The 20,155-nt window shown below is 40.8% G+C and overlaps 1 protein-coding gene across 3 annotated transcripts in view; it reads right to left on the reverse strand.

The window, feature by feature from the left end:
* Nucleotides 1-19,832, reverse strand: part of lurap1 (leucine rich adaptor protein 1) — a 95,745-nt gene extending 75,913 nt beyond the window's left edge. For 2 of the 3 annotated variants that reach the window (XM_084910041.1, XM_084910042.1), the window contains exons 1-2: nucleotides 19,073-19,832; nucleotides 7,069-7,698 (exon numbers count right to left, since the gene is read on the reverse strand). In XM_084910041.1, coding sequence (XP_084766167.1) covers nucleotides 7,069-7,698; nucleotides 19,073-19,291 — 849 coding nt within the window. In that variant the 5' untranslated portion in view covers nucleotides 19,292-19,832. Of the gene's footprint in view, nucleotides 1-540; nucleotides 7,699-19,072 lie in introns of those variants that run through there. The other variant, XM_084910040.1, reaches the window with a different exon arrangement.
* Nucleotides 19,833-20,155: the final 323 nt, after the last annotated feature.

The raw sequence follows: 20,155 nt of genomic DNA on the forward strand, positions 1-20,155 counted from the left end.
TTGCACGTATACACTCTTTATGCTTTCTACCCTTGAACAATATGTTTAGGCCTGTGACATCACAGTCTAATGTAGTAATGAACTTCGCTCTTCAAATGCAGGTATCTTCTGTTGGTATTTAGGTGAAGCTGAAATGTCTAAGATTCTCTTGTGTGTTACATATCAGTGCATCTACAGAGCTATGCATATATTAAGTATTGGTGGTTTCATGGATACCAGTATTGTGGTCGATGACATTCTTGAGAATGGAGTCCATGAATGCTTTGAGTGCTAATGGATATTCGCTGCACTCATTGGTCGGGCTAAATATTGATCAGGAATCCACTATTGAAAGCACTCAGTAGTTTGCATTAAGCTGAAATAGCAGCTAATCAGGGAGATTCTGGTGTTGAATTTCCAGTTAGTTTGCTCTCATTGGTGGAATCTGATAAACTGAAAAGTTTTCTCAAATTGATCCCAAATGAGTGTTCAGGGAAAACAGCGTTATATGACTGTGATCTTCAAAATGCTCTAAATAAAATGCAATGATAGCACGAACCAAACATTTAAAATAGCTTTAATTATTAGACACACTCGTATAATTTACATACTTCATGATATATATCGCCCACATCAATAAACATAATCTGTTAATTTTTGAACATTTTGACTTTACAAGGAAAAAAAGACAAACATTTTTTCTAGAAGGCATATTGCATAACAAAATAAAGCTTAACTTTATTGATTCAGCTGAACTGCAGTCAGTCTCTCTGGCTTTTGTCTTTTAATCCTCTAGATTTTGTTTAGCCTAAGTTAGGTTTTGGACCTGGGTCAGCACCCAGCATGCACCCAGCAGAGTTTGATTCAGTTCCCTTCCATTTACTTTGAACATTCTGAGATGTGAACAAATACACAGAAACATGAGAATAAAATATAAAAGAACCTTAAAAGAAGGAAATGCTGTCAGCTGTCTAGAGACCCATATCAGTCCCAGGATAAATTGTGCTTGGGTGTTGTGTATGCATAAGAGGAAGGAAGAAAACAGCAGGACTCTGGGAGTGGAAGCTTCCTTTTAGCTGCACGCTGTGCACTCGGCTCACTGTTTATCCCCTGACTCTGCCTCCAGAGAGACACACCAGTTTGCCTTCTCACTTTTCAAAAATGGGTAAAAAATGGCAGCAAAAGGCCTCTTGGGAGAATTTTAGGTGGCTGAAAGAGAGGATAGCTGAGCTTTATACCAAGGGTGAAGCAGGAAGTGTCAAAAAAAAGAAATGAGCGATTTCCTCTGCAGCATTCCCCCCAAAATGCAGAATTCTTATCATTTTTAAAGTAATAGAAGAGCAATGAATGGGTGATACTGAATTTTATTTTTGCCGACATGTGTCACATGTAATCTGTCACTGGTACTCGACAGACTGGATTACAAATGAGTTCTAAAACAGAATCACTTAAAAAGTATCATATTTTTAAAAATCTTTTACATTGTTACTAACTACATTTGATACTTTTTTATGAACTGACCTTACGGTCAAATAATTTGGATATCTGCTGTCTGCATTTATCACAGATTTTATCTCACCTGCTTTCATTTAGACTGTACTGCTATGCTGTTACTGGCACTGCAGTAAACATTGTTTTATGTAGCCACTAGAGCTCAAGCCTGCTTGGCCTCATTGTCATGGCAACCATGTTCATGTGGGTATCCGCTCGTCTATGTAATCACACTGTTTGTCTTGCACCCAGAATAGCCAGAGGAGGTATTCTGAAGCCAAAAGCACCTGAAGCCAATGCAAACACGTCGCGCACCGGCCATCTGATAAATCTTGGACACAGAGAGAGCAGAAGAGAAGGATTTACGATCTGCCCAGTGTTGTTCACCGTCATACCCTATGAAAAATTCTAGAAAGAAAGAGGACATTTCTCTCATTCTAGATTAAAAGTATTTTTCACAAGATTTTCAGACCTTAGTAACACTTCCATTGTTGCTAATGCACACAGCAGTTATCATCTCACTTTAAAAAACAGTCAGATCACAAGCAGCTCCCCCTGGCACCTAAACTGTCAACACTCTCTGCCAAGGAGAGGTTTAAAACATCGTCCATTTTCCAAATGTTCCAACTGTGCCCAGTGAAAACACATTAAACCATTAGAGGACAGAGTATAACTTCAGAAAGACACACTATAGCTTCATATAATGTGTTTTACAGGCTCATTCCCTGAACTAAACGTAGTTTTTTTTCCCCATATGCCTCCGCTAATTTGGAAAAAAAACCACAAACTAGCGGAGCAGACATTTTTTTGGCATGTTGCATAGCTTTACAGCCAGCATATGTTAAAAAGGGAAATGGTTTCAAATGACTTCATGTCTATACTGTGGTTGGAGGATATACCATGGCTGAAGTAACTATCCTGAGATGGAGAGATGCTCTGCTTGGCTTTAGGGATAAAAAAGATGGGATTTTTAACATCTTCACAGTCAGTTCAAGGTTGAGCTTCATCTCACTTTTCCTCCCTAGTCTCGAGGACTAGCCTACAGTCACTGTGTCTGTTTACCGGCTGTATGGTGCTGTCTTCAGTGAGAAGGCATTGTGTGCACATGATGTGTGTTGGCACTGACTGAACATTTCCATGAAACCAGTGTGGTGGTGGAAAGTAGGATGAAAAAAAAAGCAGGAGGAGAGAGGAAACACTTCAGTGGCTAAAACAAATGGAGCTGTTGAGTTTAAGAACATGATTAAATTAGGATGGAGGTAATTGACGCCAAGTCATCACATTCTCTTTTCTAATAGTACACTTGGGAGAATTTTGTATCCAAGATTTGAGCCAGATAGACTATTTTATCACATATCATTTCATTAATCTAGAATCTGTCTTTTCTAAATTATGTCAACGAAAATAGAGCTTCTACCAGAAAGCAAACTTGTCCTATCTAGCTAAAGTGACACTGACTGGCAGCAGGTTACGTACAAAAGCTCAGGTCACAACTTGCACGTTTACTCTTTATTATTATCCTATGACAGTTAGTCATGAAATTTTACCTCCAGCATCTACAGCCAATATTATCCAAGGCCTCAGTAACACAGGCCTACAGACCACTTGCTGACAACCAAGAAAAATGGGTGTTTCATAGTAACATTTATTGCTAAATTTGCACTTACGCAGGTCTAGAGCCTGGCTAGTTCCTCGGGTCATCGGAATATAAAGTCTATAGCCTGACTGTTTGACAAATGGTTGAACAAGGTTGCTTGATGTTGCTTTTAAATTGGTTGCAAAGAGACACATGCTGCTGCATTTAAAACCTTGCGATTACTTTGGTCACATGCAGACCGCCATGGTTACCTCTAATTTGCATGTGAAATGCCAACTTGTCTGCAAACACTTGCTGCTTGCTGAGCAGTACTGAACAGTGCAACACACACAATACTGTTCACCTCCAAAGTAAAAGTTGCCCCTTTTGTCACATGTTGGTTTCAGCGATAAGGCAAAGCTTTTATTTTGAAGGTGAGCATTCTCAGTATCCTGGCTCCATGGCACTTTTTAGTTTCCCTACCACTGGTGGTTAAGTAACTAACTGCAGACCAGTCTGTGTCTTCCATACAAACCATGGACAACTGCAGGAGCCTGCTAACTACAAGAGGAATTGCAAGGAGCTGGAGGCTTGAGGCCTGTGCAACTGAGCCTTTATGTAGCTTCCTATGTGCATTTTTAAACTCCTCCTTACTTGATATTTTTTCCAAAATAAATAAGTCATTGTGTTATGGTCAGTGCAGAAAAATTTTATAGCTAGCAATAGTGAAATGAGAAGCTAACTCTCGTGTATCTGAGCCCCAAACTGCATATGTGGCATGTGAAAATAGAATCTGTGACCATTCAGACACAAAATGGCTGCGTGAATAGTCATCTGGTTGTTTCAAAGAAAAACGAAATGTTATGTTGTTATGGAACCAAGATGACTGAAATGTGCAGAAAGTATGAAAAATGCCCATTTGTTTTGGAACCAGTATCAAAGCTCATATTTTATCAACACTCATATTTAATAGTTTCAAACACTTCCAGACACTGAAAGAAACTGGACAGATTATGTAATATGTTCCCCTCCATTTACCACATGTGTTGCACCATCCCTGCACCATTAACATGAATAACTGCAGACTGGTGAGCGATGTAGTTACATTGTGATGAGTAAGCTGAAAAAATCTGCGATCCTTTGGGACTCATCTATTCTTATTCATACCTGGGAGGCTGGCTGTGTCTTTCTCTCGCACATGCACATAAAAAAAACAGAACAACAATTCCTTCATCAGTAGCACTGTTATCTATTGAAGATCAGACAGTATTATTAAATTTCAGTTGCTGAGAAGAGGCTGCTTATGTAAGCCAGCAGACAGCCTTCAGGAAATATTGCTTTTCTTCACTGATTGTGTTCAGTCTTCCGCGTACTGCTCACAAATCAACCAATAAAGATGTCAGCACAGGGCAAGCAATATCCACCCAGCCAGCATAACACATTTACCAGTCGATACTGAATAGCACACAGACTTTTGGTCTAGCCATTTGTACATGCAAGCAAAGCCCACGGAGAGGCAAAACTAATAAAAGATTATCATCACAACAGTGCAGTCATCTCAGGGAACAAACAGGCATATGTAGTTAAGGTTTACACCAATCAGGCACAACATTTGCTTTAAAGAAAACTAATACAGGTTAGCGTAATTGTCAAAACAGAAGAAAGATTTTCATCCAAAGTCAAGATTTGCCTATAACCAGTCACGACTAACCAGTGCACAGAGTAGCTGTACTACAACTCAGTGACTATACAATCGTGCACATGTTTGGTAACGCACTGAAGGGATTAGCTTCACAAAGACACAAATGCTATCACTGGCACTTTTTTTGTTTTTTAATGTGTTAAACTTTTATGTCAGTGCTTCGTCTTCTATTGCAAATTTGACATATTTTCTAGTGCTGATCAGGAAAGTGTTTGGGGATAAACAGTTGGGGAGAAAATCATATTGTTTCTCAATTTTTTTGTTGAAACAATAAGGCGGTCATTAACCACCGGAAGAGTAGTGATATATTATCAATAAACAAGGATCAATATAGCAATCTTTATTTAGGATTTCAATGAGAGGTTGATTTTACTCTATTACTGCTCAACACGTTCTCACTCCCAAAGCGTAACACTAGGTGACAAATCGTCAGTATATTATGCTTTCGGCCGCCCAACACGTCCCTATATTATGGGTTTGGAAAACATGAGAACTGTCTGGAATGACTCTACATATGTATGTTTATTTTGTTTAAATCGCACAATCTGGCGCGTAGCTTAGAAACGCGGAAGGTCACCTTTCGCGTTTCCATGGAACGCCTCGGGACGTGACAAATCGTTAGTATATTATGCGTCGGGAGTGAGAACGGACTCTACTACTATCTTATATGCAGTACACTGGGGTTCATAAAAGCTGTTGTTTGTGGAGTGCGGTAGTCATTCCCAACCTCAGGGTCAGGCCCCTTCAAATGGGCCCTGAGGTAAATTTGAAGAGCTCAGAAGAAACAAAAGAGTTAAATACACAAAACTTTTGGTTATTTCTCATCACACATTTGCTTTTGATTTGTGAAATACACACAATATGGGCAAAAGTACCGGCCCACCCACACATTACACCAACAGGAGCTGCTCAGACATTGAAATGATGCCATGAAGCTCCTGGCACACAGATGTTGTGCTGATGTTAATATCACAGGAGGTTTGAAAGTCTGCAACTGCTGAGTCAGATGAGCATTGGTGACTTTTATACCAGGTGCACTTTTAGCAGTTGGTAACTTTATGTGGTCTACCACTTTGAGGTTGTGTTGCTGTGGTTCCCAAACACTTTCGTGTTACAACCTGACGTATTGCAACAGTGGTACAGTGGTATCCTGTTACAGTACCATGCTTGAATTCCTTAGAACAACTCACTCTTTCACAAATGTTTGTAAAGGAAGACTGCATGGTTAGGTGCTTGATGTTATAGAGTTAGAACAATGAAACTAAAAACACCTGAAGGATTAGGAGACTGTGGCCCGATACTTTTGTCTATATATTTCATTAAATCTTCTGCTCTAATACCTCTACAAACTAGTCCAGGAGTACATTTTTTATCGTCTGGCACAGCTACATTTACCTTATTACCCAGAAACTATCACCATAACTGAATAATCTTTCATTTGAAGATGATAAAAGATAGAAAGTTGGGAATTACTTTCATACAGAATCCACAAAATGTTAAATTGATTATACAAAGTAACTAATAATAACTAGTTTTTGTAAAGGTTCAGAATTAATATATTGGTGGCAATATTGTTCCTAGATTATTTTTAAAAAGTCAAAGTCAAGGCAAAGTTTCAATTTTGACTTGCCGATAAAGTACGTGTCAAACCATCTGAAGTCGTGTTTCATCTCTCTGGCAGATCGTCTCACTGTGCTTTATTTTTCAGGAAAACAAAATAACGTAAAAGAAAAGAAACTGAAATAATATCAGGGATTGTTAAAAAGACCCTGAGGAAAATCTGTGACACAGGATTTTAAAGTTGATTTTGTGAGGCACCCCTGTTTGGCTATATATGGTCCAAAATCCCTTAATACTGACATCAATGTTTTATAGGAAGTTAGTGCAGTTACAGGAGGGAACAAAAGAAGAAACAGGTAATTGTCTCTCATACCCAGTGTCTTTCACCGGGGAAAGCCCCATTATGTGCCTTTCACAACAGCAGTGCACTCTTCTTTTAATCTTTAGTGATCTGGGTTTTGATGTTGCAGAGGGAGTGTTCAATAGTGGCTTTAGTCCCTCTCTGTGATTATCCTTCTTACAAAAACGTCACATCTTCTTGCGACTGCACCCAGCGCCAGTGGGCGTCGTACTCCAGATGCATTTTGCCATTCATTTTGCACGTGTTCAAGTCAATCTTTCCATTTTTGTAAGGTTTAACTTTGGGGCTCTGGCTGGTTGCCAGTTTCTCACTGAGACAGGTGCGGGTCGGGCTGCCTCTTTGTGTGGTTGATTTCTCCAGGACACCATTAGCTTTAAGGCCTTGCGTTGGAGTACTGACCTTAAACATGGGGCTTCCCTTATCTGTCTCTGCAGTCTTGGTCCAGATAGGAGCACCTTGCTTGAGGCCCTCAGACTTGGCTTGTGGAGAGCTGCCAGGAGCTGCTGGCTTCCCACTTTCAGTTCCTCCAGTTCCCTTCCCAATGGCAACATTCCCAGGTCCACCTTTCACTTCTGGAATAATTCCAACCCCAGTACCATTCTCACTTCCCACAGCACTCGACCCAGACTTCAGCCCTGACACGGGCCCTGACACCGCTGCAGTGGCTGTGGCCACGGAGCCTCCCGCCATGCGGCCCCCAGCAGTAGCCTCCGAAACTAGAGGTGTGGTGGAGCAGATGACGGATTCGGAGCTGGAAGGGCAGTACTCATCCATGTCGTCTGCCAGCGTGTCCAGGTAGCTGCCAATGGAGATGTTGTCTAGCTTGTCATTGGGGTCCTGCAAGCTGCTCCAGGAGCCTCTCCAAGAGGTGTCGGGTCCCTCCCCCAGGCTGTACTGGCTGCTGGTGAGGCTGCTGCAGCGGCTGGTCAGTGTGCTGCGCTCCTCAAACAGCCATTTCACTGCTTCGATGCCCTCGTGCACCGCCAGCAGCTGTTGCAGGATCTTAACGTCCACCGAGCGCAAGTGAGCCTGCGGACACAAAAAAGGAGATATTCTAAATTTACCATAATGATGCATGCTTACTTTCACAGTGGTCATGTTTTGATAGTGTGCAATGTGCAACAAAAGAGAAATCTAAACAGATGTTGAACCTAGGAGGCCGCACATATTTATGTAAAGCTGTCAGCTTTTGCTCTAGGGACAAGTGCAAACACCATTATAATGCTATTAAACTATTCCAGATTACCCTAATTGGAAGAAACTAATAACAGAAACTGCCTGGAGTCCACAATACTAAAAATGGGAAACAAATAAAGTAAAGGTGGAGGGGAAACAAGGTTACAGATGGATATTACAAGGGAATGTAACTGAAGCTGAGTTTGTAGGAGAAGCTAGTGAGAGATGGAAATTTGATACAGTGGAAAATAAGACTCATTAGTAAAGAAAGTCGAGAAAAAGCTTGACTTTTTTTCCTTTTCAGCTGACTTTTAAATGCTGTAAATGGTGCGAAGGATTCAAAAGTTAATCTACAACTTCTGTCATAAATAAATAAAGCAATAATTGCTTCAGCGGGCCTCTAGCAGCCACGGGTATCTTCAAATACAATATGTGTGTGGGAGGATAAGAAAGCTAAATGGTGACTTAGAAGGAGAAAGATGGCTGCAGTCATGGAAAATTCTTCCCTAGAATACATTTGCAGAAGTTCTCAAAGCAAAGTGCAGAGCCCAGAGGTGATATATGGCAACAACATTCAAAGCTCTGACCACTGAGATCACCTCGGCTTTGAGCCTTTGATTTCAAAGTATTCTTCAGTTTCCTCCTTATGTATCACTTTCTGCTGGTCTATTACTGTGCCCCGGGAGGCTGGCTGTATCCCTTTTTGGGAATCATTAAAATTTAATGGTAATTTATACATATTTGTGTATTTCATCTCAGATAATTTTGGGTCAGACAGACAAAATATACAATTATAGTTTTACAGTCTTTTTATATTTTATTTTACTACATCGCACTGTGAAAAGTGAAAGTCCTGCAAGTGTAACATTATGTATATTCCAGCGCTAACACAGCATTGGGATAATAAAGTGTTGAGTAAGTTTAACACCCCAAAAAACTCTGAGTTAACTTTGTTAGCAGCGGCCTCAGGCCACTAAGACCTTTCTGACCTTTTGGAGTTTAAGTGTAACAGTTTAATTGATTCTTATAAATCGATAAATCAGTCTGATGGAATGAATTGATTGATGCAACCTACTAAGTTACTCATGTTTATCAGTTCTGATGAAAACACTGGCAGAAGAATTAAGAAAGCCGCTCTATGGGGTGTTTAAAAGCCTGACGTTCTTCCATCCAGATGGAAAATGGTGCACGTGAGCATGAATTAATATGTCTCATACTTCGTTTCTATGCATAGGTAGTGGCTGACCTTTGGATAAGCCATTCACTGTTTAAGACCTCACCACAGGCTGCTTGGTAAAAAAAAAAAGAAAGAAAGAAAAAGCTATGGCAAATTCAATCCACTGATGTTGAGTGGTTTTCCTCCATCTTCCTCAGTATCAAACCTCACTGTGGTGAATCAAACCGTGCAGCAGGAAGCTGATCGACATCAGTGGTTTCTAAACTGGGTATTAAGAAAAGATCATTTTTTCCTCTAAGACTGCTGAATACTTTGACCTCTTGAATCTTTCTAAAAGTGTGGTTTGACTCAGCTGCAGGAGGGAGAGGTAGGGCAGGATGGTTCAGGGAGCAGAGTCAGGGTGGGTTGATTGGCACAGCTGTCACGCACTGGCTCATCAGTCTCCCCTTCTTATGAAGTAACATGCTCGAACCTTGGGCTGCACCACAGGCCAACCACAGAGTCCGGCTCTGTGCATCATGATTAAAAAAACGTAACCAACAATTGTCAAACTCATCAATGGGAAGCAGCAGTTTTAATCACTGCATGCTCAAAGTTGGTTGGTATCCATCACCTAAAGAATACTAACTTTCTCTTTGAGCTTACCACATTTGCTCAAAAACCTTTTACTTAGTCTGTGCCGTGAAAGATTTAAATGGCTTACGTGACTTGTAGAACATAACCACAGCATGACTAAACCATAAACAGAGTGTAATTTTAACTGTGGAGAAAACACACAAGATTGAACTTATGGGAACCAGCTTTTTTGTTGATTATCACAAGTAAACACAGGCAACACACTTCAGAAGAAAAAAAATGTGGATATGAGATGAAATAGAAGGGTTTCATTTTACTTTCTTTACTGGAGGAGAATTGAGCTGTGTGGTCAATGTTCTGGTAAATGCTGAAGCCAAAGTCAGTGGTTATGCTAAATTACACAGGCAGACACAGCTCTAATACACACACACACACACACACACACACACATATATATATATGTATATACAGCTTTTTGGTCATGAATATGTGGGTATGAACCCACCGGCATCCTGGCACACACAAGTTTTGGGGTGGGGCTCAAGGCTTGAGGTTTTTGGCTGGCAGAGACCGAGTGCTTAATGAGGGTGGCAATAAAAGTAGCTCCGTGCCTGTCAGCGCTGAGGTGGCACAATGCTAACGAAGCTATGAGCTCCACCAGTCTATGAACACTTTGCTGCAGAACTACACTGACTTTAACTGCTGCTGTCGCAACAGGTCATTTTTTTTTCTGCGATATTAATTTGGGTAACTTGGGTGGTTGGTTAGAGATTATATTTTTATACTGTACATTAACCAAATTCACCAATGCATGAAATTAAAACAAGTTATACACCAGAGATGCATTTGAGTATGTAATTTTACACAAGCAGAGGGACTATCTGTGGGTGGCCTTGCTGCCACACCTTAGCTTTTTTGGGGGGATAATAATTCTTCTGTAAGGCTACTGCCTCTGAAATACAACTAGATATATGGCATTTGCTCTTAACACAATATCTCAGAAAGTGTTAGTGGAAAATCTTCAATAAAAATGTAAAAGAAATCATCTTTGTCATCTCAACTCTGCATGCCTTCTTTACTGAGGTCACAAAATAGATTAGTTGCCTACAAATCAACATATTAAAATATGCAAACGTTTTTTCGTAATTAAATTTAAACAATGACAGGCACGTGTTCCAGCTTTTTGCTAAAAGTGAAATCCATCATGTTTGTGTCAGCTGTTTCCTGCTTTGTTTGCTCTGCTGCTCTTCAAGAGGGACTTGTTTCAATCCCCACTATATTCATTACTTTGAGACTGATTTGAAGCATTTAATTACACAACAAAGTCAAGCGTGCACATCAAAGAAAGGATGAAAAAGGTCGAAGTGGGGCCAACAAAGTTTAATGTGAATGGGACTAAGCAGCCTTAAGGATTTAATATCATTAATCATGTGTTTTGCATTTCCTGAAACATCGGTACATCGCCAAACACACTCCTGCTTCCTTACTCAGCATGAAGCCACGCACCAGCTGGCAGACCCACAGGTTTCTGGAAAGCTAATTTTCCTGCCTTTTATATTATCAAATAAGACAAGTACCTGCACTCTGCAAACAAATCAAACTTGTTGTTTCATATTAAAAGATTTCTGGTGCAGAAGAAAGACTTCATTTGTTTTGGATCCCTGCTAAAATCTTTGTAATATTTATCCTCCTCAGGAAATATTTATTACTGTGTAATGAAAGCACAAAAAGTGCTGCTTCATAAAGTGTCAAAATATACGTCATAATAACAATGATAGGATGATGATCATTAGGTATCTTTATCTTTAGCTCTCCACATTAACAGTGAAATAAATAACTTGAAGACGTGTTTCTGGTATCTGATCAGTTAATTAACTAAAAGAACACAACACAGACAAACCAACAGTGTAAATGAGTACTTGTGGTCTTTAAATGTGCAAATACTGTAGCTGGAGCACACGGTGCCCACAGTGGGACGTGAGGAAAATCTTTTAGCTCTAAGAATATCAACAGAAGAAGACGACTGATGGCAACACTTGAGTGATCTCATCTGAGGGAATTTAATTGTTGAAGGGTTTCCTTCTCTAACTTTGCTTTGATCTCTTTCAGAGTCAACAGAACAAGTGGAGAACCGCAATGTGCCAGACAGCCCCGAAATGCTTTCAGCGTTCTGCACCTTACAACGAGAACACGTTCTAATTGTTGGACAATTTACTACTCTAGATATTCACCTTTTTGACTTTGTATTTTTCCTTCAGTACTTTTATGGACACCATTTTCTGTCAAGCTGTGGGGATGAGAGTGTTGAGCATGTGTAGGGATTAATACGCAGGTACAGACTTCTTTCTGTTCCTTTCAGACATGATGATTGAGTTGGTATTTTATGTTAAGTTGATTTTGTTTGTGCACATATGTATGCGTGTGAGTAAATGAATGTATATGTGTATTTATTCGTTTTTTTGCTTTACATGTCCGAAATTAAAGTTTATCATCATCATCATCCTGTAGATTGTGATAGGGTATGATCCATGACGCACACTGTCCTGTGGCTTCCTATCATCTCACAGCAACCTAACAGATTGATGAATTACTGCCAGCTGGGATACCAGCAACACAAACACAGTCACTGCTCTCTCTCTCTCTTTCGTATCCCCTGGTGCCCGTGTCTGCTGTTTCACCTTCCCAATCTAACTCGGGCCCTCAGACATACTGCGTCCTTGCAGAGACCCTCTAGTCTCCATTAGGCAGCAGAAGGTCAGCCCCGGCCCTCCATAACTCGCCAGCTGCTCCATCTGTCTGCATTCACGTCTGAATGCCATTCTTTCTGTTCCTTTTCTTCTTTCTTACTACAGGACAGAATGCTGAATGGCAACATGCGAGATTTCACCATACAGCACAAGTCAAGCCAAGTGAAGATCACTGTCTTATGAAATAGCAACGCAAACTACAAAGAAATGCTGAATTTTGGCCCTCATGGAACATAATATGCAAGTCAATGGATAAAAAGAGGAGCAGAGGCTCATTCTTCAAAGCTGATGTAGCCCCTTCTCTGTTTGTCCATCTACTTCCTGCAAACATTACTGTCTAAACCTGCTGTCACATAAGAAGAAATGAAGCCTGGACAGAAGACCTACCAGGCTCACTGATATTATGGTTACAAGCAACAAAATGAGATGGAGAGAAAACAGGAAACAAAATTGTGGTGGAGGAATAAAAGAGCTGCAGGTCACTCAGGAATAATTGAATTTAACAAAACCCTGTACTGACTGTGACATCTGTGACAGCATAGCCAGTAACCAGTCAGAGAAAGAAGCCTGAGATTAAACAGACTGGATTTTGATTCCCTACAGCTCAGCTCTGCACGGAGAGCTGACTTTGCACTGACATTCATCTGCCCAGAGGTGGAAGACAGAGAGAGGCTGACATGGGAAAGCTAAAGTGAATAAAAAAGGAGGAGTTAGCAAAAAGTAAGGACATACCTCGAGCAACAGCATAACATTTGCCCTTTGGTAGCTTAAAATACAGATGCTGATCATTAATAAAATGCACAAAGCAGCTTATATATAAAAGGCCCTTCAGTGTGTGTGTCTGTGTGTGTGTGTGTGTGTGTGTGTGTAAGGCTTAGTGCCAGTCTTCTCTGGCTTTAAAGGAGTGTCTCTATCCAGTAAATCTGTTTAGATCAGTGAAGTGGAGAGTGGAGATTGCTGGAGACGAATGCGAAAGACAGATGCTTTCAAACTGCTCCCGCAGAGATGAACAGCAGCACTAAAATCATTCACAGCAACATTTATCTGCCTTCAGCTCTTTCCCCACCAAATCAAGTCATGAGCCGAGCCGGCGACAAACGTGTTCTGAAGTCACCCGTTACTGCAAACACATGAACACATTTGTCTGGAAGCAGTTACATAACACATTACTCTGCTAGAGTCAGTAATCACACTACAGCTACAGTATAATAAATCATTTAGAGCAGCTGCATCAAATATTTGATGAATTCTTTGTTCACTTTTTTGTAGTATTACAGTTTTCTTGAACAAATATAGTAACTGCCAACTCAGGTTCACTTGTGTGATGACTTGCATTATTTTCAGATTTCTTAATTGTTAAACTGTATTGTTTTTAGGTTTTGAACTAGCTGGGTATCATTTGGGCAAAGAAACGAGTCCGTATCTTTTGCTTTCCTGAATAATGATCCTACGTCACTATTCGGTGACTCTAAGACGGCTGTCTTAAAAGTCTCTGATGATCCATGTCTATCATCCAAGTAACAGGAAATAGGATGTTAATGACCATAACAATTTTAAAGGCTAATTTTAAAGATCTGTAGTTTCGTTTTGATTTATATTTTGTACTTTAGGCCAATCGAATCAGTGTGTTTTTCTGGACTTGAGAGTTATGCAACATGTTTGTTTGAATCAAAGACGTACTGTATTAGAAATGTAACATGACTTCCTGTTTTTCCTGCTATTTAACAAGAGTAACACTTCAATATTAGTGGTAACGTACACACACACACACACACACACACAAATATGCACAGTGTTGATCTTACACAGGCAGATGCTGCAGCCCACCAATGCCACACAGTGTGGTTATGGATACAAAGTAACAGATGAATGAGGAACAGAAGGGTCCACACAAACACACACAGAGTGGAAAAAGAAGCAGTTTATAGCCGACTCATTAACATCCCGCCTGTTCGTTTGAGCTTATCAGCATGACAGAAAATGTTGGGGAAGAAAACAACACGGTGACTTTGCTAGGCTGTGTGCACGACTGTGTGCACGAGAGAGCTCTTCCATTTAGTATCTCCCTGCAGCCTCTGAGCACACACATTAGTACCGCACATCTTACTAAGCAGATTTCAGATCTCTTCTTCTGCACTCTCATTACACAGGACCACTCACACAGATGAAATAACCATGCACACTTGCATGCGCACACACGCACGCGGGCACACACACACACACACTCACATACTGGAGCAGCCCGGACTGTACTGAAAGTTTCACTCCCTTAGAGTTAGAAAACGGTTCTTCATCACTATCACTTCTCTCTCTGTCCTCCCGCTTCTGCAAAAAAACTTGATAAATGACTAAAACTACTAACAGTCCAGCCTGCTTCTATAGTCTTAACAGATTTCCAGCAAGTCTGGATGCCTTGTGAATACAAATGTGGGCTAAATATGCAATTAGGTTAGGTACTATACAACCTACAACAGCAGCTGAGCTTTCTTCTGTACACACTAACCCTCTAACCCACTAACACTCATTTATTCATTTATATTCTGATTTATATCTAAATATTGCCATGTTTACAATACATATATGGATTATGAGAAGAAAAAATAAAAAAAAACACCTTAAAACTCGGACTTTTTGCTTTTTAGAGCTAACACATCCATTACTACGGGGTGGCTGTAGCTCAGGTGGCAGAGCAGGTCAGCCACTAATCAGAAGGTCGGTGGTTCGATCGCAGGCTGTCTCCTGGCTGCATGCCAAATATCCTTGGGCAAGATACTAACCCCATGTTTGCCTACTGGTGGTGGTCAGAGGGCCCGGTGGCGCCAGTGTCCGGCAGCCTCGCCTCTGTCAGTGCGCCCCAGGGCAGCTGTGGCTACAATGTAGCTTGCCATTGCCAGTGTGTGAATGGGTGGGTGACTGGATGTAGTGTAAAGCGCTTTGGGGTCCTTAGGGACTGAGTAAAGTGCAGGCCATTTACCATTACAATGCGCCTTTCTGGTCACAAAATTACAGACAGGCAAGCTGCAACTACAGAATCCATGTGATGTTCACACTAAACCTCCCGCGTATGCGTATTTCCGTTGACATTGTGGTCAACATGTCCAGAGATCAGATATGACTCAGATGTAGGACTACATATGCACTTGGCCCAGATGTGATGTGAAAAAGGGTTTTTTAAGACTTCTGTGGGAAAAAAAGGAAAAAACTATCTGAGTCATTCACACACCACTTTTGAAAAAATAGAAAAAGGTTTTGTGATCCATCTTCCAATGGATTCACACAAGCCGCTACATCAGTTAGTTCTCAGACCACACCCGTCACCAAAAGCCCTGAACTGATACAACAACCTAAGAGCGAGCGTTTTATTACTCACCAGCTATTTAAGCTAACCTAAGATATACACACACACAGGCTCATGTAATACGAGCCTAATTCAAACTCAAAGACACGTGGCAGAAAATACTAAACAAATGTGACGATGACAGACGATCATGTTTCTTTCTGAAAACTTTGTTTACACCAAGCAAGCGAACTTAAGACACATGCTGCCACCATCATGAGTCCTGGAGTGAAATCAGCTTCTATTTCTACCATGTGACCAAACTGCTAATGTGTTTTTGGATGTTTGAATGTAACCAATGTGTTTTGGAGCGACTCTTTCAAAAAACAGCTTGTTCGGTTTGGAAGTTCGGTTGTGGCAGCACACACACTCTTGTGTCACAACCACAGATGGGGAGACGGGGTGCATGCCTGCATCTGTCGCAGGAATGTATGACATACATGAACATTGTTGGGGGGGGGCAACTGTAGAGTGGTGCATTATTGCTACAGACCTCAACTGTTTGACGCGAGGTGGGGTTGATGTAAACAAGAAAACAGAGAAGTACTTGTTTGACGGAAGCTCTGCTGTAGAAGAAATAATCAGTTCTGAAGAAACACAGAGCGGCCTGCGGTGGATAAACGAGGGATGGAATCATTTAATAAGAGAAACTGAAAAACAGTCTTGTTCAGAGGTATGATATGAGTATGTATCACACCAAAACTAAGCCCAGTGGACTGAAGATAGAAATGTATGCAATATGTTAAAAACTACTTTCTATAAATGGTGCAAGCACAACTAGACAATAGGAAGAGAGCGCCTTCACCACGGTCCTGTGTGCATTTTTACCTCCACTTATTTCCAAACAAAGTGCAGCTGCTGGCAGAGCGAAGAGCAGCTTGAATTATTGAATGAGTGGATACAAGGGGCCTTCACATTTTATTACTCAAGTCCAGTCAAAGTAAAATTACATCTGTTGCATTTAGTCACAAACAAATTCATCATTAATCATTCATCTTTTATCTTATTTTAAAAAAACAAACAAAAAAAACAAAAAAAAAACAAAACCCGAATTTCCCAGAGGAACCCACCCGAGGGATTAATAAAGTTTTATCTTATCTTATCTTATCTTATCTTAATAATCGAATGTAGACTCCTGATTTTCTTCTTATACTACTTAGTATTATACTACTTAATAATAAGAGCAATGTTCATATTAAAATTTAGTTTGCACACATGTTAGGGGAGGCTGTAGCTCAGGAGGTAGAGCAGGTCACCTACTGATCGGCAGCTTGGTGGTTCGATCCCTCGCTCCTCCAGTCTGCATGTCAAGTATCCTTGGGCAAAATGCTAACCCCAAGTTGCTCTCCAATGCATCCATCGGAGTGTGAATGTAGTTAGAAAAAGCATTAAGCTTAAAGAAAGTGAATGTGTTGTATAGAGTGCTTTGAGTACTCTGGAAGAGTAGAAAAGTGCGATATCAGTCCACAAATTCCAAATTATTTTTGTCATAATCGTACAGCGACAGCAAAGTCAATGTCACATCTTTAATTTTACCTCCTATGGAAATCCTAATTGAAAACATTACCAAAGAATACAAGAAATGTACAGAAAGACACAGCAAGTGTTGCATTGGGTGTAAACGCAAAATTTAATTATGCTGGATTCAAAATACATTAATACTTCACTGACCTAACTGGCTAATTTTGACATGTTCATAACATAGTAATTATGCTATCTAAGACATTAAAGAGAGATTGATGCTAACATTTAGCTTTCCAAAAGCTGAAACATCAATTGGCAAGTATAATTCTTAAAGCAGGCGTATGTAACATTTGCTACTCAGTGATAACAGCAGCCCCTGTAGCTTCAACTGGTAATAAAAGGCCTCTGGACTTTGGAGTCTTTTAAGCTCCAGTACTGAATTGTAGTGAAACAAATCATAGCAGCTGCTCGCGCAACAAACAATTCAATTCAGTTTCATTTATATAGTGCCAAATCAAAATACAAGTAACTTCAAGGCACTTTATATTGTGAGGTAAAGACCCTACAATAATTCTCAGAAAACCCCAACAAGCAGACGACCCCACTATATGAAAGCAGTTGGAGACGGTGGGAAGGAAAAACTCCCCTTTAAAAGGAAGAAACATCCAGCAGACCAGGCTCGCGGAGGGGCACCCATGTGCCGTGAAACACAAAATCGTCATCTTGATATGGAATAGAATTTGTTGGTTTACTCTTCATCCACCTAACTTTAGGAACATTTTAGCCACAAACAGCCATAAGAGAAAAGTTGGCATCTATTGCAAGTTATTAGAATAAAGTAATCCTGCTCTTGCTTTGTGTCTAACCAGCAGCTAAACCACTTGATTTTGTGTCATGTAGGCATAATCTGCCGAGCTCTGCCCTCAGTGTCTCCTTAGAAATGTACTTTCCTGGAAAACTGTATACATTCTCCCAAGTTACATACAGACTGACACTTTTGAGGGAAGGAGTGGGAACAAATGAGATGCTACTGGTGCTGTTACAAGTCAGCGAACTCAGAAATCATGCTGAGGCTGTTATTATTCCCAACATTAAGGTAAAACACTTACTTATTATAGCTTTAAATGTGTGAGTCCACACAATAATTAAGGAATATCCAAAAAGCTGAGGTTAGTGAGCTTACCAGAGGCCTAACAATTAGCAGGGGCCCTAAAAGCATCCTTAAATCTCACTGTCCTAAAGTATCATTCATCACCAGAGGCACGGGATAAGAGAATTATTTGGCATTTAGCGCCTTCTGAAATACAGATTATCTGGTCATTTTAAAGAATGCTGACATATTGCAGTGAGTCCCACTGTGGGCTCTGAGCGCACAGTGGGAGCAGGAAGGACGACTTGGAGTATAAAACACAGTCATTTATTTTTTCTCCGCTGTCAAGTGGAGCGTTACACTACAGTTTATTATGTTAAGCTAGTGATCATGTGAACATGACGTGGCTTAGGTTCTGGTCAAAATTATACTGTTATACTACTTTATGGATTGTTACTTATACATTCAGTTATTTTAATATAAAGAGTTGAACAGAAAACAAGAACTTAATAAAGAGAAGTAAGGAAATTTTAAAAATGGCATGCTGTATAGTCAGATAACATGTTAAGTACCTCTGCCTCTGGGCTCTCAGGAGTTGTGTAGGCTTCTGTACCTGCACATAATTTCAGATACACCCCAGCAATGACAACCCGATCTGCTGATAAATGTTCAAGTACTCGAAACAACGCTGTCTGCCGGAGCCGAGCCGGGCTCAGCATTCATCGTCATAATGACAGCTCTCTACCTGGCTGACTTTCACGAATGACACATCCTGGAAAACAAGAGTCTGCCACGCATCCTGCGGGCACATATATATGAGAACTGTGGATTCTTACCATCTCCATCTTCAGTTTTCTTATCTTTTCATCCAAACTCTTCATCCCGGTCTCTTTACCGGTGTCGTGCGCGAGGGCCAGCTTGGCGTCTGCCCGGAGAGAGGACGACTCTTCCCGCATCCACCTGAGCAAACCCTCGGGGGTCTTCCGGCCGATTTTCGCCTCTATGTCTTTGAGGTCTGGGATGCTCTCGCTGACAGTACCTTCGTCCATCGCCATGAGTGTTTTTACACCGATAAGATCCGCAGGACAAAGATTACGTCCTTCGGGTTCCTCGGAGATTGTTCCCTGTCAAGCTGCGAGAGTCACTTCCTATAGGCTTGTATGGCATCCTATGCGACTGCTGCTGAGTTGGACTGCGCCAGGGAAGGAAAACTGTTTGACAGTATCAACACAGCAGTGTGAGCTTATTCCAGCAGTATGATACAGAGGGAAATCCTCGATATGTGGGTTATTTTAACTCTGTCATCATGTTGTGTTAAATTAATGAAGCCTCTGTATCTAAACTGCTGATGGTCATCAAGTGAAAGCGGGGGGGGGGAATCCAATTTGTTGCTTTCCCCTCCTTGATTGGTTCCTTTACAGCTGTAAATTTAGTCTGATCTCCGGAGTCCCGAGTCCTGAGCTGCAGCTCGGTGAGGCTGGTGTTTGGAATCTGTACGCTGAGCCACACTGCGCAGATTCCACCTGCATGATGACAGCGATCAGGAACCGCAGAGTGGGAGAGGAGACCCGATAGCGTCAAGTCACCAGCGATAACCCTCGGTAGCTTCCGGGAAAACTTTCAAAATACAATCTGTGTGAAAGCTATGTACCGGAGAAAACGGTGAACTACCAAAATAAAACGACAAGCACAAAGTAAAACAAAAACAACAAAAAAGTCCTTTTATCCTCCTTTCTGCACAAAGACTTCTGTGAGTTTTATAAGAAGAAGATAAGCTTGTTAATATTGATACTCCAATCAAGTTATATATGTGAACATCAACCAGTTATATGTGTGAACATCATGGAACAGAAACATATGTGACATAATCTAAACATAGTCTATGAAAGGTGACCTTTGGGTGAAGATGTGATGTCTGT

The sequence above is a fragment of the Perissodus microlepis genome, chromosome 17, assembly GCF_051167445.1.
Source record: "Perissodus microlepis isolate ML-2025 ecotype Zambia chromosome 17, ASM5116744v1, whole genome shotgun sequence".
Classification (NCBI taxonomy): Eukaryota; Metazoa; Chordata; class Actinopteri; order Cichliformes; family Cichlidae; genus Perissodus; species Perissodus microlepis.